Here is a 26,785-nt window from a genome sequence, read left to right as displayed (position 1 = left end):
ATCCTTTGCTGCTGCACTTCATGCCATTTCCAGACCTTAGAGTTCTGCTCACCTTCATCTGCTTGCTCAGGAGAATACTGCTCCATTTAACACAGAGAATGTGTGTGTGTGTGTGTGTGTGTGTGTGTGTGTGTGTGTCTGTGCAAGTATGTCTGTGCTGTATGCAGTGAGTGGCATGTGAATGCACGCATCATTGTGCACAAGTGCTGTGTGTGTATATATATATACAAATGGATGTAAATGTACTATATACAGAATACGCCACTATTTTATTCATAAGAGCAAGGCAGTGCGGGCGAGGTGGCAGTGAAATTACAGGCTATATCTTCTATATACAGTATACTATGTACTATATACCAATATACTCCCGTAAAAGGTAATGTATACATCTAAAATGCTTGTTTGAATTTGGCAGGCATATTGCGACATTGTTTATTGGTGTGCGATGTGTTTCTACACATCCCCCCCCGATGTCTTTTATTCCCAAGCTTTCATCTCATCCTCCAACCTTAATTCCCGTGTGTGTCCAACTCTCTCTTTCCATTTCAAACACACGCACGCACGTCCCTTTCACTTGCATCAAATCAAAGTTTTAAAGACTCTTTCATCCGACTTAACTCAAGCTTATTGTCTCGTCACATCACTGTCCTTCTCTTATTTGACCTTGTGTTTTTCCTCTACAAGACACTGACCAAACTGTTCCTTTCAGTTAGGCTGCAATGTAGGCTGCGATGTCATATGACACATATAGTCTTATATCGTTTGTTTTCTGTGTGGGGGTATGGTATTCATTTTCTCCCGCTTTATCCCCCACAGGAGGGTCGCGGGGCGAATCTCAGCTGACACAGGGCGATAGGCGGGGTACACCCTGGACAGTTTGCCAGTCCATCGCAGACAAAACAACCATTCAATCTGACATCTACAGTCAATTTAGAGTGTCCAATTTACCTAATCCCCCATATACAAACTCCTCGAACCCGGTTCTTCTTGCTGCAAAGGCAAGAGTGCTAACCACTACGCCAACTGTGTGCACATAAACTAATAAAATCATTTAAAACAGAATAGGTGTGGTTATGACTGTGTGCAATGACTTGAAAATTGAAATTTGCTAACACATAAAGTGAGAATAAATGTATAAATTGTAGAAAGCATTTGGAAAACATATGTAGTGTGCTACTGTTTGTGTGTGAATGAGAGAGAGAGGGAGCACAGAGATAAATGGTTCATCATGAGAGCTGTGTGGAATTGAAAGATAAAATACCAAGCTTGTGCGTGTGTGTGTGTGTGTGTGTGTTAATGCGTGCACTATGTTTGCACGTGTTTTTGTGTGGTTATTGTGAGCGTGTGTTGGCAGTGCAGCCCTGGTTGTGGCAGTGCTGGGGGTCCATTTCCCACAGCACTGCTCCACTAATCCCCTCTGGAGAGGAGAATCGCAGCTCTGTATTAAATCCTCTTGTCCTGTGGCTTTCTGGCTGAAGCCAATACTGTCGAGATGAGGCGATGAGCTGCACTGAGCCCTCTGGCCTCATCTAACTGTCTTCGCAGAAGGAAATTGAAGCCCGGACACTTAGTGGTGCCATCTGAACTACAAGGCCAGAAAAAAAGAAATCCACAGCAGGGGCCGGTGCAACCTGCCTTGGATCTACACTTGAGGGGATTAGCAGACATCTTAGAATGCTGGGCATTTGAAAGCAGACGGCTACTGTAAACATCAACAAGGGCCTAGAATTTTAACACCGGAGGATGATTGAAATGTGGCACCCAAATAGAGTGCGGGGTTGTTTTCGAGGGTGGAAAATGAATCATACTGTGATTATTTAAACCTGTACTGTGATTTAAAATGGGAATGGTTATTTTGCGTTAAGCTGCCACTGCCAAAGTGATTTTTGCTTGTAATGATTATAATAATTGCGCTGGTATTTTGTGACCCCCTTTATATACACAGTATATATGAAATGTTTCAGTTTAACAAAGAGGAGGAAAAATAAACCATTCAAAAACTTAAATGGGTTGTTCAGTGCTCAGATTGAATTCATTAAGTGTCGTTCAGTTTTTCCATCTATTTTTGTAATAAGTTTTTGACATAAAATTGGCCCCATCCTTTTAACTATACTCCATTTATTCCATATTGATTTTTCATAATAATTTCTTTATATATCTTTAGCATTTACACTGATGAGCGAAATGTAGAATTCTGTATGCCACACAGATCAGCTCCGGGCAGCTGTGCGAGTTACGCTCACTTTTTTATTTAACGCCTTACTCTCACTGCTCAAATCCTTCATGAAATCACAGAATGGGCTCTGTTGGTGTATTTGTGCGTTCTACATTACAGAGGGATGTGTGTATGTGTGCGTTTTCAAACCGTTTTCACAGTTATTCATTTCTGTGGGATCCTCAATCAGGCCAAAATTGTGGGCCGCAGCATGATACAAGAGACCAAGATATTGATTTATTGTACACAATGAATTCAATCCCAAACAGTAGAGATACAACTATGACAATCAAGTTAAATGTATCTTCCCATCGTGTTCTCCTGCGACCCTGTTCTGATGCAAGGTTACTCATGACCCATGCAGCAGTGTTCTCTCTTCCTAAAGCTCTGTTGTTGAGTTGAAGCTGGTGAAGTGTAGACACCGCTGTCATAGTTTCCAGACTGCAAACTCTGAAAGAAGTCACTTTAATGCAACCATGAAGACACTCTTCAAGTTATAATGCATTCATCAAAAATGAATGACACAAATAAGAATTGGATGCTGCTCTGACGAAAGAGGAATTAGACGTCACATTCTGTGACCTTGGAGTGGTCGTCTGTTGGATGATGCAGCTTTTACATCCTGGTGTGTGATGCAAAATATAAAACTAACTGAAAGAATTTCTTTGAAAGGCTATATATTCTATACATGCATATATATATATATATATACATACATATATATACATATACATGCATATATATATATATATATATATATATACATACATATATATACATATACATGCATATATATATATACACATGCATATATATATATATATATATATATATGCATGTTTGCAGCAAAAAAACAATCCTAACCCTATTTTGTGCAGAATTCACATATTCTTTTTCTTTTCTTTTTGTTCATAAAAATTAGCCAAGTGAATTTACTGTAAACTGTGACGTATTTCCAAATTTCACAAATTCAATCCGACTTGAAACATTTTGAGTACTTTTTGCTCAGGTGTGTTTATGTAGTAAAGTTTTTTTTCATCAGATTGCCCAGGTTGTGCTGAAAAAAAGAATATAAGACACTCTATATCAGACCTGGGCATTTTACGGCCCGCGGGCCACATACGGCCCTTTAAGCGTCCCTGTCCGGCCCACGGTATGTCAGTCATAAACACAGATGGAGTATTTATGCTGAGCATGCACTACAACTATGTTGCTTTTATTTTGAAAAGCCTGACGTATGGACGCACGTATCTGCGTCTGTCTGCACAGCGACAGGTGACGCTAGCCAGTTACCCCTGGGCCCCTAAAAATGTCGACTCACGTTAAAAAAAGAAAAGTTAATTCCGAATGGTGAATTTTCAACAAGACATGGACTGCTAAATATTTCTTTACAGGCGTCAAAGGTAACGCCGTGTACACAAGTCGTTTGTGGTACACAAGTCACTGTGTTTAAGGATTACAATCTAAATCGCTACTACGTGACCAAACACGAAGAGAAATATAAGAACTTATCTGATGACGAGCGCGCAAAGGAGTCGGAGGCAGCCTATATAGAAGACATCGTTAAGAACGAGGTCCGTAGTACTTTTCTTCTACAAGTGTCTCGGTTTAAGTTCAGGAGTTATCATTATCTCCCTCCCTGTTCATTATCTAACCAGCGAAGCACCGTCACTCGTATGTAAACTCGTACGGTGTGATTGCAGCATTAGTGTGTAAATGTGCAGGTGCGCTCTGCGTGTGTGTGTGTGTGTGGGTGTATATTCACTGCACTACACCACACCACACCACAGTAGTATAGTATAATAGTATTCATTATATAGTGTAGTCATTTGATATTTTCAATAGAGTTGGTTAGTAATTGTGTTTATTGTGTGTTTGTATGCTGCCTAATTTACACCAAAACAACACAATTTACTGCTTTTTTTTTTAGATGAAAGTGATACAATTAAATTAAAATGAATTCAAATTTGGCTCGGCCCTCAACGATATTTTTTGTTTCTCCTGTGGCCCCTTGTGGAAAATAATTGCCCACCCCTGCTCTATATTCTTAGATTCTTATACCCTCTGTATATAGTGTATGTTTAAACATACAAAAGCAGTCAAAATGCTCTGTATTCTAAGGGTTAAATCATTTTAACTTCATTTTTGTGTTAAAGTGTGTTTCATTGTTGTTGTCCCCGCCTTCCTCTCTGTTTATGAGTTAGCATGGATGTGCATTAATGGGTCTAAGCACAGCTCCTTAGCCTGTAATGAAATATCTGTGTCCTGGAGCCTTGTCTAGCAAAGTTCACCTGGATTCTGAATCGTGCTGGCAGCTCCCATCTCCCACTGTGACACTGCCCACAGCTCACAGAGTGTACACACTCTAACCTTTGAAGCATCCACAGTGGGCCGCCTGATTCCCCGCGACATGCCATGCTCACTCCCTTATAGCATTAGAGATGGAAACACTCTCTGTTTGGCTCATGTGCACAGACAGGTAGAGGGAATCAGGTGTTTTCCGGATGATGCTGAGGTCTCTTTTAAACCTTGTGACTGCTGAGGGACAAAAGACTGATAATATATCTGGGTGTGTAGTGCATACAAATGAAAAATAAACAGTTAAGTCAGTTAATTTTTGGTTAAGGCATTGTTTTATGTATAATTATTGGTGATGCTAGTGGTAAGGCTCTAAGGATGGACGTCAGTGTCGGGCTGCTGACCTGTCTTACACATAGTCCAGACTGAAATCTCAACAAATACTGGGAAAAATCAGTACAGAGTTTAGTAGAGGTATTCATGTTGCCTAGAAGGAAAGGGGAGAGGACAGTGATCCCCTGACTTTGCTGATTTAGATTTAGATTTGGTATTTTGAAAGGAATATCTGAACTATTATACTGCCTTTACATTTAGTGCTGGCAGTCGTGGATTTTCCCTTAACTTTATATCTTATTCTATCATGAGGTTGAATAGTAATTATTTCCTGTTGACCAATAAGAAAATCTGTAAAATGGATATCCTTAACACACGGTGAACCTGGAACATAGAAATAAAATAATGTATGTAGAGGAATTATGTTGCAATGTGTAACAGAGTCAATGATTCACATTGATTCATTTTGCCAGCAACAAATATCTATAAATATTAAAAAAATAATGTACAATTGTTATAACTTTGACAAAAAAAACTGTAAATGGTCTGTATTTATATAGCACTTTTCTAGTCTTGTTGACCACTCAAAGCTACAGTTTTGCAACGTGGGGTTAAGTGTCTTGCCCAAGGACACATCAATCAACATGTAGACGAGCGGAGCTGGGAATTGAACCCTCAACCTTCAAGTTGCAAGACGACTCGCTCTGCCACTGTTGCCCCAATGCCTCTCTATTTGTTTAGGAAACAAAATGAACCTATTATTAACATAGCAAAGATGACAGTTCTCCCGCTCCCAATAATGAGTCCCACATCTCTCACAGGGGGATGTGTCATATCACATCCCACTACATCAACACAGTATTATTTACTATCATACACTAATAAACCGTTACACAGCACGACGCGACCCTTTAAACTGTCATGTGGCCCATTCTGTCACTCAGTCAGCTGCTGCAGTGCTGCAGACGATGTCACGTCAGAATAAGAGGTGCAGGGTGTTAACTGGGTTAAGGACCAAAAGGATTACTTGGGCCTTTCCTGCAGCTACTCTCAGTCACTGAATTAGGCAGAATGGTCATTTGGCAGCTTGACAGGCGAGTCATTTTCAGCTCAGATTGAAGGAAGAAGGTAAAAAATTGAAAGCGATGAGAGATGGGGTCGGTGTATTACTTCCCCAAACTAGGATTTTACAAGACTTCAGACTTAGAGGGAGCACCATTGCGGGCCAAGGCACAAAAGGTGACACAGGAGATTACAAACTATGCAGTCAACTTACTCCCCTCCAGCATCTCCTCCCACTCTGACTGTGTCTCACATTCTTTTTTTTTCACCACACTCATGGGGCTGCTACAAGCCACTCACTCAGAGGCAAAGTGAGCCATCTTAGCAGTGCAATCAAAGGCAGCCTTTGATAAGTACTGGCATGCGGGGGCCACCACAAGGTCACTGAGCTCCACTCCAGCCAAGAGAGAGCATGCACCGGCGACACGTCAATTACTGGAAGCAACACAAGATGAAGGCTATAACAACACAATAACCTGCTCGATCTGGGCACTGAGAGGGCAGCGGAGATGCCGTTTTCGACAAGTAGTGTTTCAAGACTGAGCTATAAAGAGAGAAAGGGGACGGTTGGAGGGGGTATGTTTTCTTTCTGCGCTCAGAGCAACACCCAGAGAGCGAGCTTGGCAGGGATCCACACGTCCTTCAGTGCCGGGACTGAAGTCACATCACATTTCCCCTCGTCCCTGGATCACTGTGTGCTGAGCCGACGCTCCCGTCCAGGAAATGTCACGTCCACTTCAGACTTCAGGCTCTCAGGCTCGAGCTAACCCAACAGCTAACTAACCACAGATGACTGCAAAGTATACAAGTGTGTGAATAATTCAGGTCGTCTATGAATGAACGCGGTATGGTACATGAGTTTGCCCCGAGACGCTGATGAGAACGTACGCAAGGCATTTGCTGTACTGTAAAAAAAAAAAAAACAAAGGCTGTTGACACTGAACGTGCTTGACAAAAACAGTCGCTCACATGGCTCGCTGACATCCACACTGCAGTCCACGCTGAGCAGATCTCAGCATAAAGAAAGCCAAACACATTGCATTTGAACTCTTGCTTCCTGATACTGACAGCCACATTGAGATCCACACGTGCCACATCAGTGCCTTTGCTGAGCCTGCACCAATTAATTTCATGAATGACTAACTCGTGTTTGGTAACAGCCTCCCACTGGCTCTTGGCTTACCTCACTACAGCCCCGCCCTTACACCCCGAGTGGAGCGCCACTGCCAGGAATCATCACAGAATCACAGGATTTAAAAGCCCTGTGTCTGTGACGTGCAAGAGAGGAAAATAGATACGAATCAAATGCTTATGACTTAAGTGACCAAGTCAGTTTCTGTTTGATTTACTCTGGGGAAATAAAAAAGGATGAAGACATGTTAATGTTAATGCAGATACATTTAGAGGACATAGAGCTTTAAAGGAATAATCAAAATCAGTATTTGTTCTTTTCGCTTCCTGTTGTAATCTGGTGCAGTTTTCAGTGTCTGTTTTAGGAAAACAATAACTCACACAGGTGCACATGTTTTAACACTGACGTTGTAATTTATATAGATCAGATGCGACGTTGTATTTTCAAAAGATCAAAAGATATTAATCTGTTTTGGGTTAAGTTCTGATCATCAGCCCGTGCCAAGTTTAGGTCAAAACAATTATTAGTTTTTGAATTTAAATTCCAATTTGAACTTGAATTATTCTATGCAAATTAAAAAAAAGTGACTGAAATGATGGAAAGAGATCATAACATTTCAATATCAGTAGTATATTAAGTAGTTACTGTTTTGATACACATGCACATTTTCACAACTGAATATTGATGATCACAGTAGAATGTGTGTTGTTCCTCTTAAATGTTTTAATTTGTAATCAAATCTAATTGATTATTGACTTTGAGTGGCAGAGTGTCCAAGCCGTCACACACCCTGTGTCACTGTCTGTCAGGAGAGACACGTGAGCCCGTAAACGCCATCGAAACTCAAACTGAATGCTGTCTATCAAGACGGGAAATACATTTTGAACAACATGGCCCCGGAGAGAGTTGGGGCCATGTTGTTAAAATGTTGATTAATATTTTTGGCATGTGCAGAGAGAGATTGCCTGCCATTTTTCATTATTCATATGACCCCCCCCCCCAGAGAGAAGGGAAGGAAGTGGGACTCGAGCAGACAAGGCATAATTAAACTTCCAGGCAGGTCGCGTGCGGTTAAATGCTTTACCGCTATTTCTCTTAGGAGTGAATTCTAAATGATACACTGTTACTGGGCACATCGGTCACTGATTTGATTAAAAAGAAAACACAAGACTTTTTTCACATTCTTCCGACACCATTAAATGCATATTTCTTCATTTGCACTACAACAAATATTGCGCTGTTTCCATTTAAGAGATGACCTATGATGTGAAGTCCTGCATGAGAATTTCAGAGACAGAATAGAATTACGCACATGTTATTGCCTCTCAAATCACAATTTCAGGCCAACCTCTTTACTACATGACACGATTTAATATCCTGTCATGTTTACGTTCCACAGACAGATGTGTGTTTGTGTTTTTTTTGCTTACCTCCAAAGTAGGAGCCATCTGACAGCTTGGTCTCTTGTTTGCCTTTGGTTAGCACACTGACAACCCCGTGTTGGATGAAGTACATTTTCTTGCCGATAGTGCCCTCCCTGATTATGTAATCCCCAGGCTGGAACACTTCAAATCTCAGCTTGGTGAGCATGGAGGTGACAAAGTTGGGGTCGGCGTTGGCAAACAGAGGCATGGACGCCACCAGCTTTCGACAGTTGAAGTTGACGATTTCCTGTTTTAAGAATTTAGAGAAAGAAAAATGTTGGTAAGAGTGGCAGGAAGGAAGGAAGCTGTTGCTTTAGAAAAAAAATGTAGTGACCTGTCAATTTTCAAACAGGAGGATTTTCTATTTTTTATTTTTTTTTTAACCTCCTTTCAGTTATTCTCTTGTTTGTTGGTCTGGAAAGAAAACACTTTCTCCCTAACTGTCGGCTTGTGTAAGGGTAAAATATCAGGGAATGTCAGCAGTGCATGCGCAGGCCTCTGAATGCATCACAGATTCAAACTCGGACACGGACGGTCATCGCACCTCTCGCAGCGGCTCGTTCAGTTCTCCCAGGATGCTCTCCTCGTCGAACATCTTGCCCTGGTAGCGGTGCTCGTAGTAGTCGTGGATTCGCTGCCTCATGTCAGCCGGCAGCTTGTGGAAGGACATGTACTGCTCCACCTGTTTGTACTGCGAGGACAGAGAGACACGACAATCAGGTTTACTCAAAAGCCTGTGGTGCTGTAGCACAGATAAAACCGCGGGGAACAGCAGGCAGGGAATAGAAATGGATGTAAATAAGCCGTCGGTGCTCAGGCGCTGTCCAACAAGACGGGACTTTTGTTATTTTTGTTCAGGTCTTTTACACTCGGTCTTTTGTAAAAATACAGAAAGTAGTGGGGCTGCGTTGAGCTATGCTGAATGGAGCTTGTAAATTACTCATAATTGTACCTTAAAAATTGTCATCCTGATGACAGCCTCATATCATCCTGAGTTCAGGTGAAAGCTGATCCTAATTTACTAAATCATTCAGGCTATTTGTGTGTGTGTGTGTGTGTGTTACTTTGTCAAGCCTCATTTAATGAATCATGATTGATAGTTTGACAGGCTTTTCTGCACCAGGAAATCAGAAGAGCTGACTCATAATAAACAGTCATTCATAGCACAGAACATTTCCATTTACATGCAGCCATTATGGTTATTCATAATTCACATGACTGTGCATCACTTAAATAAGAAACTAAAATAATAATCATTTGGACCGGGTGAAATACTGATCGCATGTGTGAGCGAGTGTGTATTGGCAAACACGTCTGACTTCAGTTGACACTGGGTGCTGGAAAATAAAGCGGGTTTTTTTGTGGGGGATTAAGAACTGGCTCAATCTGTATTATATCATATCCACTCTGTGTTGACATGTTTGTGTCCTGCTGACGGCAACAAAACCTCCAGTCTTTATGTTGTTTCTTCAAAAATAATACTTTCTGTGACTCTGCGACATTAAAACAGAGACGCAGATCAAAGCACAAGCAGAGCAGAGCAGGTAGAACCCAAAACCCTCAGAGAAAGAAAAAAAGAGAAGAAATTAACCATTCGACGGACGACGCTGGAGGGGCCCTTTGATCACCATTTCTACGATGCCAACAGCCTCCACATTCAGGGACGTGGCTGACCTCAGACGTCTCCTTTGTTTTGCCACTCTAGTAACCTAGTCAACAACTCATCAAAAGGCCAATCTTGTGGAAACATAGCACTGAATATCCAGAGAATCGGGAAGAGACTGGATACACAGTTCTCCTTTTCTCCCTCCAGCATCACTGATCTTCAGATGGGTTTTTAGTTTGTCTGCGTTCGACCAGAGCCTTTTATTTTGAATCCCTCACAGATAGACAAAACAGTCTAGAGTCAGTGTGTGCATACTAATGATTCCGAGTATTGCATGTCCCTGCTGATGGGATGTCGGCTTCACAAAGGTGGCAATACCATTTTTACATAGTACAGTAAACAAATGCAAATATATTGTGTAACAAGAGACACAGCAGATATGGAAATATAAGATGAAATACACTGCATGTACAACTATAAGGAATTACCCAGATGGCAGTTCACTTCCTGTGAATTTTAAATAAAGTATTTAAAATTCAGTTCTTGAATGAGCAAATATAAGATGTGGAAAGCAGCTTTTTGAAATCCACTGGGGTAACATTTATCCCCCACAATCTGTTTGGCATAAAAGTGAGCAATTACTGATCTGATGATGAAATACGATCCCTCTGCAGAGACTAACTTTTGCTTCTCTTCTGCAAGAGACAAAAATAAAAAAACAACTCCCTCGCGCTCTCATTGGCTGCTGAGTGTTTCAGTGAAGATGGTGTGTGTGTTTGTGTGTGTGTGTGTGTGTGTGTGATACCATGTCAAAGGGCAGGTTGTAATCCACATCTCTATACATCTCCTGCATTAGGGGTTCACCATGTTATGTCATGTCCTGTTTCCAAGGCGTGGATTATCATCTCCTTCAGAATATCTCCCAATTTTATTTTACATTCATTACATTCATGATAAAGGTCAAATATATTGTCAACATAATGCCCCCATTTCTTTTATATTTGTGATGTGTATACAACTGCACTACACACACACACAGTAGATTGGTGTCTTAACTTTATGGCATTTCATGTTCACTAATCAGCACTGAGTCTCAGAGGAGGAGCTGACAGTAATGTAGAGGCATCAACCACTGGGGGCGGTGCTCTAGTGCCAATCATGGCCACGGTCAGATTTGATAAGGCCCACAGCTCCGGTTTTATAATGTATTATTTATGGCCCGGGAGGGACTAGGACAGAAAATCCGCCTCAGTCACATGTTATCCTCATTAGGTCAGCTGGTAAGGTGTTTGTGACAGACAGATTCTGTCTATAACGTTGTGTTATTTGACTCCAGATGTGAAATATAGGCAGATTTATTTAATTTGTTTTACATTTGGTTACATTGTCATTTATAAATGATAATTGTGACAAGGAAAATTAAATCATTAGGAAATACTGCATTTTTATGTAACGATTACCGATTTATTTATTTTTTTAAATAAAAAAAAAATAAATAAAAAAAAAAAAGGTCTGAGAGGCCATTTGCCCCCGAAAATCTTCACATTGAAAAATCTGGCTCTCCTTAAAAAAATAAAGTTTGGACACCCCTGATATAGACAATAGGATTCTTTCCTTCTTAATTTGGTTTTAAATGTTTAAGGAGTATAGAACATTAACATTATTATGATGGTAAGCTGCAATCAAAAGAGTATCACTTGCCAGGCTGTAAGGAAAAAGGCTCTGTGAGGAAATAATAAAGGTATAAACAGATATAAGTGTTGATATTCTCATCTAATGTTATCAACAGTTGATCAAATCCCTTGAGTTTTGACTCTGCAGTGATAGACAGTTGATGTTAAAAAGACTTATTCATTTTAGTGTTCTAGAACGTGCCAACTGTGACCCGTCACTGTACTGTAAGAACTTCAAGCACTTCAATGTCACATTTTTTGTGTATGCAATTGATGATACTCATGTACAACCTTGGCTTTATTTCAGTAATAACCTACTCTGCCTCCTGATATATACAAAGCTGTATCTGTAGACTATAATATTTCACAAAGGCATTTCCCTTTTCTTCTCAGTTTTCTTCACATGTCCATTTATTTGATCTGTTTTCCCGCCGTACTATGTTCCTCTCTGTTTCCTCTACTCTTTAATCATGCGTTTTTTTTTCGCACCAGTTCTCCTCTCTCACACACAGTTTTCCAAGCAAATGCAAATTTTCAACAAACAAAAACCTGAATTATTAATTTCCCCAAAGAGATGTAAGCGACACTTAATTATACTATCTAAATATTTATTTTTCTCCATTGTTCGCCGTTTCCTCCTCCCTAACCTTGCATTCCACGGTCAGCAGGTATGGGCTGCTGACCTTATTATAAATATAAAGATATTTGTCAATATGTGACCTCTAGACCGGCTGGACAACAGTCCCTTCAGTAATTAATATGTTTGAGAAGATTAGTCAACAAAAAAAGGACAAAAAACATGTTTTTTTTTCCTGCTAGTGACTCTAGAGAGAACACTATTGGAAGGATTTTCCAAATTGTCATGACTTTGTTGATCCTGACTTTTCATAAGGTCATTAACCCTTAGTAGTTGGTCATTTGCAGTGGGAATAATACAAAACTCCTTATATGGACATCCTGGGTGTGTGTGTTTATAAGTCACATATTCAGGATTTAAAAAACAAAAAAAAACATGTTATGGTTAAATTTATATTGCATTTTAGTAGTGATAAAAATAATGCTGCAGAAGTCACAAAATAGACAATTTTTCTTTTCTTTTTGTTCATAAAATTGAACCAAGTGAACTTTGAACTGTGGCGATTTTCCAAATTTCACATATTCAATCTGATTTTAAACATTTTGAGTACTTTTTGCTCAGGTGTGTTTATATAGTTAGTGAAATGATTTTTTTTTTCATCACAAATGCTCTGCCTTCTAAGGGTTAATGTTCTCTGCTTAAAGTTTTAGCCAAATACGGCAAAACCATCATCAAATAAAAAAGTTTACATGCTCATGTGTAACTAAAATAGTAGAAGTGGTAAATTTTACACTTGCAGACAATCACCATGTTATTGTATCAAAGCATCATAAAGTCTATAGATAATACAGGCTCCTCAGTGTGGCATAAATGCATTATACATATACATGTTTAAATTAGACGTGACACTCCACTGATCATTCATATACACTGCTGTTAAGGGTGAAAAGTATTCATACTTGAGTCATTTATTGATGAATAATTACATGTAAAGGAGCCATGTATATACATCAGGGTGTGAAAGGTTAATGTTCACTGCTTTACACCACATCTCACTCTGAGCTAAGAAGATTTCCTTGCTCTCCAGACAGAATTACCGTGTTGGAACTGCTTCCCTAATAAAGAGCCGTAAATCTGTGTGAGTGACATGAACACTCGCAAATGCAGGCGTTTTTTTTTAATGTGACATTACATAGACATTTTATTGACCTTTGTTGCACCTTGGTTTTGCAGTCAAAGAGGAGGTGGAGAACCTCTGGGGCCACGCCAATAGCCCTTGACTCAGCAGTAAAAGTTATGTGGCAGACACCGGGGGAAAGGGAATGTAACAGGGTTTAGATTAATGCCATCAGTCAGGTCCTGACTAATGAGAACTGCTGTTACTGTAAGGCAGAATCTGACTTAAGCTCCTCGACTTGTTGACAGCTGTGTCCTTGGGTCGATTTTACAGAGAAATCATGACTTAGCTCCCACACGGCACAACACCAAGCTACCGCTATTGATGGAAGAAACCTACATCATTTTTATTACATGGGTTTTTAGAGGCATTTAATCCTTAGAACATCAGAGCATTTGGCCATTTTTTTTTTCCAAAGGTACAGTATATACTGAGGCATGTGCAATATAGAGTTTCATATAACCTTTATTTTAGCACAACCTAGGCAATCTGATATGTATCTGATATATTATCGAATTGAATTTGTGAAATTTGGAAATACGTCACAGTTCAAAGTTCACTTTGGTCGTTTTTATAAACAAAAAGAAAAGAAAAACATTATTTTGTGACGCCTGCACAATTATTGCCACTTTATATCACTACTAAAAATGCGATATAAAATGAATCATAACTTAGACTCAGCAACACATAAGACGACAAAACCCCCCACATATAAGGAGTTGTGTATTAGTCCCATGGCAATTTACCATGGGTGCACCTGCGGCACAGATCCGTGCCGCGTAATCACCAAGGGTTAAAAACACTTGTGCAAACAAACGTTAAAACAATAAAACTGCAAATTCCCTCTTTCCTGACAGCATTATTACATTTCTGTTAAAGGGACAACTCCGTCGAGTGCAAACACAGTCTCCCGCTGATGTAAACTGTATTTCCCAGGGACTTGATTGGACAATTGAAGTGGGGGAACAAACTATCTCTAGAGCTTTTTCCACCCTCAAATAATCAGCGTTGGGCCTCTTATTTAACTATTCCCCAAAGAGCCATGTTTAATTGCCAAGTGTTAATTAGAGGTTTACAGAGGAGGAGCTGCAGAGCCCCACTGCCATTTTCTTCTAAATCCATTAGGGAGTGGCATGCCACAACAAGATACTCATACACAGGTCCCTCCAGGGCATTTCTGATTTCACCACTGACAAATAACCAACAGAACATCACTTAGTTCTACCCCACTCTGAACGAGACCACGTGTGAGAGCACGAGGCAGTTTCTACAAAGTGCAAGTCACCTACAAAATGAACAAGATTATCTCTTTTGTTTGCTGTTCCCATCCCCGTTGCCGTGTGCTGTATGCATATCCACAGTAGAGGGCCGCAGTGGCAGATAAGCAGCAGCTTACAAGGAGCTGGAGTGCCAACCATAACCTGTATGCACAGTCACATGCGCAGCCATCTTGTGGCCCCAATCTGGAGGAGATGTAATTCTCCTCCTGTGATAATGGCTCTTAACATGCCTGAGACAAGAGGATGTGGAAGGGAGGTGGGAGGAGGAGGGTCCTTGTGGGAATTTGACAGATTCCCACTCACAGTGTTTTAGATTGTGGTGTACCATCACTGCTCACTGCCTAATACAGGGGTTTTGATGTGGGGATAAGAGACTCCCAACAGATTAGCTGAATAGTAGTACATGATTACACTTCAGGATTACACTACGGTGTACTACAGTAAAACAGTAAATCCTGCAGAACTGTACTATCCTGTACTACAGATGCAGAAAACAATGGTTAGAAGAAAAAGTTCAAGAGGTTCATATGAACAGATATCAAACCAATAAAGCAATTTCAATAAACATGGTGTCAAATTGACATTTATAAATTAATAAACGCCATTTATCGCGCAATGAACAGCTTCTCGTTTTCAAATCATGGAATTTAGAATGCATTTCCTGTTTATTTTCATTGCAACGTGAAGGGTCTGTTAGCCTAATTGATCGATCTTTTGGAGACAGTTAGGATTAGGACATTACGCCAAAGCTCCAGTCTGTTTTCAGTCTGATATGGATTCAAAGTAATCTATGCTATCGGATACACCTGCAACAAATTGATTTACAAACGGGCAGAAAACGCACACGGTTTGCTATTCAGTATTACCACACTCTGCTTACACACAGCAAAAGACTGGGCAACAGATATTTATTTTTAGCAAAGTGAAAATGAATCTCATCTCAGTGGAGGCCACACTTCAAACCCTGGTACTTAATGTGATTGCTGGGCTCTCTAGAACTTTGTGTAACAGTTAACAGTCTCGCTGATTCCTATTTAAAAAGGAGTATTTAGGACTGCTTGCGAGCTTCTGACAGCCTAAGCATTTATCACACTGTGCCACATTGTAATGGAATTCTATTCAGAAAAGATTATACCCGGGCTTTCTGATGATAATTTCACCATATTTGACAGCAGAGCTTCATTTTTCTCCCTCCTTAGCGCTATGCTGACTTTACACATCTGACATTTCTTTATAGACTGGTTCTCTACTTCGCAGCGCCTCAGGCCGTTTCATTGATTTGTTTCACAGTAGAATTTAACTGTTGTGGATGTGGACATCACCTCTGTGTGTGTCAGCTGGAAAGATGGCCTGGTTTGACCACCCAGCCTTGAATATGAAGGCTCTATGTTCCACTTTCCACAGCTCATTTTGTGTTGTTGGTGCTTTTCTGGTGCAAGACTGATCTATTTTTACTTTCTTTGTGCCCGTGTCCCACCATGAGCAGAGCATGGTAATTTGTGTTCCGGTTGATTCGGTTACCTGTCTCATGTCCGATTTCATGCAAGTATAAGACAATAACCTTTAGTGTATAACATTTTAATGCCATGTCATCCAAGACACATCAGTATTTTATGAGGCTAAACAGATGAGCTAACCATCATTCATGCTGCTGTATGGGAATGATGCAGCATTGTTTGTTTGTTTTTTAGTCTAACATTTTTGGAATGCCAACAAAGGCCTGTTTGAATTCAGGATATAAAACCTTCAAATCGCAAATTATAGAGAATAATTTCAACTTGCTGACATATCATTTTAGTAAAGATTAAAAATGTCCAAGACCTTGTATTTCATGCTTTATAAACCACAATATTATATACAATATGTGCATGTATTGACTCAGCACAGCAAATTATGTACTAACATTTCTAGGTTGCAAACTGGTTAGGACTGAAATAGTTTTTTTTTAATTAGTGCCTTATAATAATAATATAGCAATAGTTTGTGTATTACAAAAATACCAACGCAAAGAGTCATTAAAAAGTTGTCAGTTTTAATTAAATAAAAATGTTTTCAAAAGTGAGTTTCAGTGCAGCATTTCTAGAATATATAGCATGTAATGTAGATTGTAGATTTAATAAAAGTCACTGGAGGTTTATACTGTATGTTTTCCAACCCTTTTTTTCCCTCCCGTTGTTTATAAAACTCAAACAGCTTTCTTCACGTAGTCCTGTTCCATTTACTGTTAAAAATACACAGGTACATTTAATGAGACCTAAAGCTTTCCAGTGTCGTCGTACATAAAGTGATCACATGGAAACTGAGTTTAATAACACTCATTAAACGTGTTGTGACAAGAGAGCACAGATACTAAAACATGCAAGTGTATCAAGAGAGAACAAACCTATGATTTAAAATCTAAGTGAATCTACTTGACGTTTAAAAGCGAACACAATAAGAGTAATGTACTTATTGGGGCAAAACAATAATACATTTCACTTAAGCTGCTGTAGATTAACATCATTGTCAATTGAGATTTTCCAAGGGAAACCCAGTGGTGAAAGCCCTGCAAAGCAGATGATGTAATTAAGAGAGAAAATATAAATGTATATGGACTTAAGTCCAGAGTGTTGGCCAGTGTTGTCTTTTTTTTTTTAGATATTCCAATGCACAAATGTTAAAAATGATAAGGTATCTTTATTTTTAAAGGCCTTTTTTGACACATCATCACCTGGTTGCTTTCAGGTGTCACATGAAACCAGCTCAGCACGTATACATGACCTATGATACATTCTACCTGAGACACCCCTTATGTCACTGAGCCAACAGATACAGTATATATACATAATATCAATGATGACAGGCTAGACAGTAGCTGCCGTGTTAGTGGTGTCACTGTTAGCAGATTTTGATCCAGGCTGAGTCCCTGCAGACATGAACAGCTGTCCCTGTCATGGCTTTTGAAAACAGCCACCTGTCTCTATCGAAATATCCAGAGACTGAACAATGGATTGTCCACTTCTTGAGTGTGCAGATTACGGTATAAATCTATAGTATGGAAAAAAAAAAAGAAAAAAAAAAAAGAGTGAGATCTATGAGAAGCACTAATGAAAAGGCTAACAAAAAAAAAAAAGATTTAAGACTTTGAAGGAACAAACCCTGTTTTTTAAAAAAAGAAAAAAGATGAGGGGGTGCAGCACAGTACAGCAGAAATGACTATTGTCTGACTATGAAAGCCAGTTGAACACATAGTGACAGTGTCTTATCACTAAGGCACGTGGAAAGATAAATGAGGGAATCCACTCTTAAAATTTAATTGCAGTCTGCAGTAATAACCTTTTTGTGGGCAGGCACCATGACAGGCTGTGGGAGCCTTATTAACTGGCTGGGGATCCTCAAGGCGCTTTAGTGGGTGATCCTGGAAACAGCAGGAAATGGCTTTGGTCGCACATGCTGACTTGTGCTGAGACAGGCCAGCTGTTCGGTCTGCTTGGCAGCAAATCTACTCTAAAGCAGAGTGCCTCTCAAATGGAGAGTGATCAGCTGGGAGCTGGTTCACTCAACTTCATTTAAAGGCTACTCAGATCAGTTGCACTGATTACGTTTTTTTCTTAGGTTTTACTTTTCGCATTTCGTTTCTCACCAGCCATTAATTCATCCAATGGTCGTTTTATCCTTTTGAAGATATAGCAACGTGCAGTCATTACATCAGCTAATCTGTTCCCTCTGCTTGTCTGGCTGCTTCTTTCTTTTCTCTGCCCTCTAAACTCCCACTCTCTCTTTTTCATTCGGGTGGGGTCTCACGAGCCTCTGCCTCCCCTCCCTGGAGGACATGCTCTCCCCGCCTCCTCCTCACAAGAGAAGGTGGACAGTGTGGCAGCAGTGCAGCTCAGCTAATTATCACCCATGCTGCGTCCACAGAGGTCATGGCACCATGGGCCATGTTTTGGCTCTCATGGTCTGGTTTCACGGCTTTTCTGTCTGTGAATTGGGGATATATTGTTCTTCCTTGTCTGTGTGCATGTTTCTCAAAAGCACTACCTAAATGGAGATGCGGCAAGCCTACAGCCCGCTAGTGTTAATAAAAGCACTCTCTGCATAGTTCCAAAGAAACCTGTTAACAATGTTGCTTTTGTTAGCTAATGAACCTTTACATTGTGAAGATGCTCAGCTTTCACTGAGCCCCCTCAAGGACCTCCAGCATTAATCAACTTAGAGATATCAATAAAAAAAAAAAAACACTTCTAACAATTTAGCAGAGCTGCGTGAAAATAATCACATTTTCAATTTTGTACAGTATCAAAGTAACCTTGTTGTAACCGTGTTGTAGTTCGCCATTTCACAAACTCCATACACTTTTGCCAATATCTGAATACAAAAAAAAACTGGCTTAGCAGTGTGATATTTACTTTATAAAATTCCAAAGCACAAAACAATCTTAGAATATGATTATCCCACGAGCTAAAGACCAAAAATGGACTTTACAAACCCCTGGTTTACAAGACTGATGGGGTCCATTTTTTTCAGGCTGTCTGCACCAATACACTACTTTGGGAAAATGATGATAATGCACTTGCCACATGCTCAACATCCTCTTCTCTGGTTGTGGTGTATTTCTGTAGCAATGCTATAGCACCATGGGTTTCATTGCCTGAAACAATGCCATTTTTAATGGAAAGCTTTCAAAAACGTCAAAGAAAATGATAGATAGAACACACCTTACGACCACTTCAAAATAAATCAAGACAAAAACATCCATCAGCAACAGGTCATCTTGACTCACCTTTTCCTGATACTGCCGTCGAGATGAGTCCAGAGATTGGATTAGTGCGGTGGCGTGGCCCACGAACATGGCGTAGCAAGTAGCACCCACAATCATGCTGAGGATGGTCAACCAAACATCCGTCATGCCCACCGGTGGGTACATGCCATATCCAATACACAGCATGTGGCTCATAGCTTTGAAAAGTGCGTAGGAGTACTGCTGTCCCCATGTGTCATTCTGGATGAAACAGAGCAGACGGGGTTGGGTAGGGTGAGAACATTGGAACACTTCATTTTTTTTGTCTTTCTCCCATGAGGGCGAGGATGTCACATGAAAGGTCAACTCTGGCAGCTCATACAAACACACACATCTAATTACTTAAGACAAAACTAATGGCAGATGTTCATTTCAGACCGTCTTAGTTCAATGCCGAGCAGCTGGCAGGGTGAAGAACATTTGGAGCAAGCTGACATTTGGGCCGGAGCCTGAAACAGAACCTTGAGAATGGGCACATGGAGCGTGAGACACTAGGCTTGCGTGACAGTAAGTAGGTCAGCTATTTAGAATGAAAAAAAATATGATTTCTCTGGGAGTTTTCTCATTTGTAGATAAATTGCTTTAGATCCCAATGGTAGTTCGCGGGAAATCAATATCAACTCTCTCCTGAGGTGACATGTCCAAATTGCTTTCAAACTCATTTCCACAGCAGAAAAGCAGAGAGAGAGATAGCAATTTTGTTAGTGCCCTCCTGAAAAGGTAAGGAGCGATGACCCAGCAAGATAATGGGCCCGGCCATACTGTAAAAGAGGACAAAAATACTCTCCAGATGATTCTAATTGGGGTGAAATCAACTGTGACCGAGTCTATCAATACTAACAACCTCTTTGTCTACCAGGTAATGTGAGCAAAACATGAAGGAGCTTTCCATCAGAGAGTTGCAGGTCCCCGAGGCTTGAATTAATTCACAAAGCTATATTTGTTATTCTGTCACACTGAGAACCAGCGTATGTAATGCAATTAATTAGACAGTGTTTACTGTGTGAAACAAAACAAACTCCATTTTGAGGTTAATGAAAGTCTACATCCCTCACATGGGATTTTAAACTAAGTGTTCGTAAGTAAGAGTGGGTTTAAGTCCTGCAGTCCGAGCTCACTTTATTTAGAGTCACAGAAACTGAGTGGAAGCACCAAATATCATTTTGTCCAAGGGAATCAAATGAGTAAAGAAAAAGGTTGCAGAAGGTTGGATTTTCAGATTTAAATGGTAAAGGTAAAAGTAGCAATGCCATTATTGTAGAAATGACATTTTTTGTGTCTGATAAAAACACAGAGAAATGTCTCATGTCACTCTGCAGGACTATTCAAATCTTCCTTTCACTTTTTTATGCTATGTTATTTCTCAGTGTGCAAAGGGTTTTTTTTTTTCAGCATAAAGATCAGTGAAGCAATCATATCATGCAATGCAATCTTAATCCATACAAACAGCACTGAACCTTATAGCTCAGCCACAGTTTAGATTATATTGCCTGACAACTCGATCAAAAACTGCTTTTTGTAATATGAGATAATCCTCTTACCATTTTTCTGAGCCCATATAGTCATAACATGCATATTTCACGGAGGAAAAAGAAAATGCAGAAGAAAATAAGTTTTAGATTCAAGCATTTGCCACATCCTCGATGCACGTTTATATCTTAATACAAATCTAAATTTCCGACGACAAAGTTGCAGGGCAGGACTACCACTGTGTGTGTGTGTGTGTGTGTGTGCATCTGTGCACATGGCGTCTCTGCAAACAAGCTAAAATTAACTTGGGTGTGAAACATCTTCAGAGACAGTGATTTGTAACATCTGTCTTGTCTTATGATTAAATAGAAGAGAGGTGGATTCTGTGAAACAAGTGAGAGAAGCAGTGAGGCACGATGAGCCAAACACATCCTACCTTGAGCGATGCAACTGCTCATGTGACATCTGTTCTGCCACAGAGAGCTGAACAATCAGCGGACTGGAAGCTGATATAATGTATAACACGCTGTCACGGTACCAGGACAAGTTTATTCTGTCCCTTTATATAAGAGCAGTCTTTTATGAGTCAGCCGTTAAAGCAGAGGCTGTAATCCAGCAGCTCTTAACAATACCGCAAAATTAACACACAGCGTGAGTGCTCACTGAGAGTCTGTCAATACACAGCCAATATTGGAGAGCGACCGTCAGGGAATCAGTGCTCCATGCACAGCCCCCACATGTGCTTTCCATTTAAAATGGATGTCAAAGCCTCCGAATAAATAAAAATAAGCAGTATATTCAACAAAAAAGGAGGCAAATGTAACAGAAATATATTTTGATAGATATAGACCACGCTCCTGCTGTCAATCGCACTGGTGTGCACTCATAGGTGCCTATATTCCTCTAAATACTACATTCTAATGATGGTGCACAGAAGGGGAGTGGCCAAGCTCATTTGAGCCTTATCCTAACTGTCTTATGTCAATGACTGACTGACAGCCCTCAGACTGGATTTAACAGCTGCAGAAACCAGTGTTTTACACTCCAGACTGATAACCACGGTAGATGACCAATCACTAGACAGTGGTTGGGTGAAATATGAATGTGAAATGGAACATAATTTACGAAAATTGCCGTCATGTTCTCTTGAAGAAGACCTGAAACAAAGCTCACGTTCCAAGAGACTTCCGTTCAGAGTCCTTTCTGCAGACAACCGAGTTGCCCTCTGGTGGCTGTTCAATATATAATTAACTCCTTTAGCTTCAATGTCAAACGGGAATACTGTGTCCATTTTTTATACACGGCCCAGAATAAGACAGGATGTTATCTAATTCAAAGAGGCAGAAGGAAGCAGAAGGCATAAGCAGCAGCAGCAGCACTTACCACCATCTTATTTTTGGACACCCAGCAGTCGGCGGGAAAGTCCTGCAGCATGGGCACCAGGAACTGCAGGCAGCCATCCCAGTGACACAGAAGCAGCATCATACCGATCAGGTTGACTATCCTCACCATGGCACTGGCAAGGTCATAGGTCATGTGGAAGATCTGAGAAAACGAGGAGGACACAAAAAAAACAAACAGGAAATGGGTTAAGGAAAAATGAGTCAATACGCTGATGGCCAAATCCCTGAAATCTCTCTAGATTGCAAAACACACACACACACACACACACACACACACACACACTAGGCCTCACATGAGATTTCCCTCAGTTCTTTGACTTTTCTTTCATCATGCCATGCACATGTTTTGTGGTTTAGGAATTAGATGACGCTGTAGCATCAGTCTGTGTAAAACCACAGCTTTTCACAATGTACACAGATTAGCTGGTGGATGCAGATGTTGCCTGGCCTGAGAACAGTCCACTGGGGACGGTTGGCAGACTGGGAGCAGAGCTTTACCTTCGCTGCTGCTGAAGCGGAATCACTCTTATCATAAGCCACTCAGCCAAATACAATAATGGTACAAGAGGTGGTAGTGCTCCTGGGGTGAGTGTTCACAAGCTGCGTTTGTTAATCCTAATGATAAATATACTCATAAGGCTCTCCAAGACTTCTGGGCTGGTGTACATTTTAATGGCTTCACCCATTCAAAGCCTCTTAATCCCAGTGAAGACCAGAGTGTATACGCTGCTAATCAGTACGCTCCTTATTAAAATCCACTTAGTGCCTTCAAGAGGGCACAACCCATTTTCACTTTTCTGAAGCAGGTGATAAGCCAGAATCATATTTGTAACCAAAAGTTGAATCCAGAGTCCTTGTTGCTCAAGAACTGGACTTTATGTTTCACTTGAATGACTTCAGATGTGAGTGTTTCAGTGTGAATATGTGTATTTTCCAGCTGGCGAGAACCAGCGTTGTGTTCGTCTAGGACAGTACGGGTGCTGCTGCACCATGGAATCACATCAATTTAGCTCCACCACCGGGCTGACACGAAGCCAGAGCCGTGCTCAGGAAGAGGAGGAGTGAAGAGAGGATGGAGAAATCCCCACCCACTCACACACTCTCTCCGTGTCTGTCCACACATAGACACACAGTTAATGTGTCTCTTGCCCGCTCTGTCCCTTTCCGTCCCGTCTTGAGACTGTGGTTCAAAATGTTTGGCGTTTCACTTTTACTACTTTTACAGCATCCGAGCTGAATCATTTACCATCTTTTCCAAAAGGCTCTCATTTTCTACACTATACTCAGATGTCACAGATGTCAAATGTGAGCTTTTTTCCTTCTTTCTTTTTTAAATAGGAGCCCGCGTTCTCTTCAGACACCATGATAAATAAGTAATGTTATCTAATATGCAACGTTGTGTGATGTCAAATTTCCTGGTGGAGCTTTAATGGCGTTCCATAACATTAAAGTGTTAAAATCGTTCCGCGGCTAATGAATAAATCAGGAGGTCCCCCCCCCCATTGCCCACACTGAACCTGATATATTTTTCATGTGTGAAATGTTATTTATTTATTTCCCGACAGGAAGAGGAAGCGTTGGAAAACCCAGGCTGCTTTTACATATATAAAAAATGACTAAGTCACATACGATTTCAGTGAGAACTAACCGAGACATAAAGCACAGGGTATATCTTATTAATGAGTTATTTGATTACCATCAAATACTACATTTACCCTCAAGTTATTTGCAAAGGGAAGTTGCCTATTTTGTTGAAGTATATGAATACAGCTATGCTGCTCCCTGTATGTTTAATGGTGTACTATAAAAGCAGACATTTACATGAAAGGGGGGGGTGATATTTAACATTATTTTTTATTTGTTCTCATCTTGTTCACATTAAACTGCTTACATGTGACTATGAGTAGCAGTTGGTGAAAAAAAATATTCACATAGGAACCATGATTCTATGATCTATGAAGGTACCAGCTCCAAGTTTTTCTAATAAAGTTAGTTGATTATGTTGACAGAACTAAAAAAGACAGTCAGCTGTGAGCGCAGAGTGTAGCACCTGCAGGATGTGAAGTGAACATTTTGGATTGACTTCATAATGAGGCTTCATATTTGAGTATTTTGTGAATACTTTGTTCTTCCCCAACTCTGGTGAAGTAAAGGAAATAGCTACTTTAGAGCCCAAGTCTTACTCTACGCAGAAAATCATGTGGGAAAGACCAAGGCACGCCGATTGAAATACAATAGTATATACACAAGCTTGTTTGGTTATTGTTTGGTTATTATTTACATAGTTTTAGATATTTCTCAGTTTTTGATATGAATAGATTTATATTGCATCATAAATATGTAATTATTGTGAAGTACAAATCGTTCTGTATCAAAACAAACACTTTTACTTTGAAATTCTGCGAGATATCATCATAAATATCTTTATTGCAATATCATGATGTTGTGTTGTTATTTTCCCCACTGTTTTTCCCCCCTCATGACCAGATTAGATACTCATTGGCCCCCAGGTGATTTCAGTTTGACACCCCTGATCTATACTGTATTTTGGTTAGATAAACAGACATACAAACATATATTGATCAAAGTCTACAAGACAACACTTTGGACTCTCACGCTAAAGTTGCAACAGAAACACTGCAGCTAAAATCGAAAGACCCAGAAAACACACTACTTCTATTTTTATTCAAACACATTTAATGTTTGTTTAGTGAAATTCACTTTCAGAGCATCTGCTGTATCACATTTGAGCATGTTCTCTGTGTATCTCTAGGGAGTCTCTCTCAGCCATAATGAAGATCATTGCTATTAAAGTTTTATAAACAAAGATTAACTTTATAATAGAAAACAGTTTAGGTCATAGAGTTTAAATGGTGGCCCGTCTAGAACACATCACTATACCAAAAACTACAGTGTCCACATTCCATAATGTGCCTGAAAATACTCATTATGGTTCAACAATAACTCCTGCTACATTCCTACTATAAAGTCGACCTAAAAGGACCTCTGTGTGGTGAATAAACCCCATGAGAGTCGTCACAGGTAATGCATGCAAATCTCCAGTTTGCAACCCAGACTGCAGTGTACTGGAGGAAGGATAGAAAAGGATTCCCCTATCTCTCCTCACAGCTGAAATCAATTCAAATACACCCTTGCCAAGCAGGAAGAGACATTCCGGTGTGGAGAAATTGTTCCAAAGATCAGTTCTGTTTGAGGGTTGTTAAAGGATCATTATTCGTCGGCGGCACAGACAGGATGTGTTTGTGTCTCCTCTCCATTTCTTTATAATTCTGTGCTATCGAATATTTGGGGGGGAAAGGGCCTCAGACAGCAGGACGTCTGTGTTCAGTGTAACAGAAAAGCATTTACACACACAAATAAATATGTATACACACACACAGAGCACAGGCATTACTTTGCACATGCAGCATTTCCACAACATGGCGTGTTAAATGGAGGATGATGGATTGCTGACCACTTTCTTTTAATTAATAGGGGCACAGAGTGAGCCTGACAACATTAGCATCCGAATAAACAAGAGAGCTTTGATTGATGAGGGCACAGAGATGCAGCACAACTATTTCTTACAGGGGTGTGTTGTTGCTCTCACGACACTCATTAGGGCCCTCCACATATGAGGCCATGCTTCACCTGTTTTATCTTAAAATTGAAGTGCATAGCATTTAAATATCCATTATAATGTATCCACCTGATCCTACACGTGTTCACACAATACTGATTGAGCCTATTTGCCCCACATGGCTCTCTCTGTGTTTTGTCTCTGTGTTCCTTTGGGGAAGTTACCATGCGACACACAGGAAGTGATTTGTTTCACATCAAGACAGACAGAGGAAATGGCAATATTGTGCCAGTTAAGTGAGGCCGCGACCACAAAACGTTTCAGAGGTGAATTCTATACAGCTCAAAAAACAGTTCAGCAATTTGATGCTTCTTGCCTCCTCTGGTCCTTGTGCTGCTACTGAATTCACACAGTCTCCTGGTCAGGAGGTCAGACAGTATTGCTTCACGATGCTTGTTTTCATGCTTATCAAACAGAGACAATAATAACATCAAAATATGCACTGCTGCTTTAAATAAACAACGTAGATCAGATCACCAATGTCAAAATCTACCTAATTGGGGTTTAATAAGTGAAACTAATAAAACAGTTTTAAAACAACAAAAATGTTGTTTATAAAAAAGACCGGCCACTGACTGGTCAGAGAGTGTTGTCACTGGAAGAATCATGAGCGCAACGTCCGACATAAGAAGCAAACCAAACAAGGCCGAACTGTAGATCAGTTAAAAAGACTTAAAAAAAATCCTGAAAACATGCGTTAATCTCATCAACATTT

At 40.2% G+C, this 26,785-nt stretch overlaps 1 protein-coding gene across 2 annotated transcripts in view; it reads right to left on the bottom strand.

Annotated features, from left to right (window-relative positions):
* hcn4 (hyperpolarization activated cyclic nucleotide-gated potassium channel 4) overlaps positions 1–26,785 on the bottom strand; it is a 60,836-nt gene that overhangs the window by 8,232 nt on the left and 25,819 nt on the right. For both annotated transcript variants that reach the window (XM_058628643.1, XM_058628642.1), the window contains exons 3-6: positions 22,411–22,572; positions 19,540–19,758; positions 9,009–9,155; positions 8,471–8,711 (exon numbers count right to left, since the gene is read on the bottom strand). In XM_058628643.1, the coding sequence (XP_058484626.1) occupies positions 8,471–8,711; positions 9,009–9,155; positions 19,540–19,758; positions 22,411–22,572 (769 nt within the window). The remainder of the gene's footprint in view (positions 1–8,470; positions 8,712–9,008; positions 9,156–19,539; positions 19,759–22,410; positions 22,573–26,785) is intronic.

Source organism: Solea solea, chromosome 5 (assembly GCF_958295425.1).
Source record: "Solea solea chromosome 5, fSolSol10.1, whole genome shotgun sequence".
Lineage (NCBI taxonomy): Eukaryota > Metazoa > Chordata > Actinopteri > Pleuronectiformes > Soleidae > Solea > Solea solea.
The sequence above is the reverse complement of the archived record's forward strand: the minus strand, read 5'-3'. Positions and strand labels throughout refer to the sequence as shown.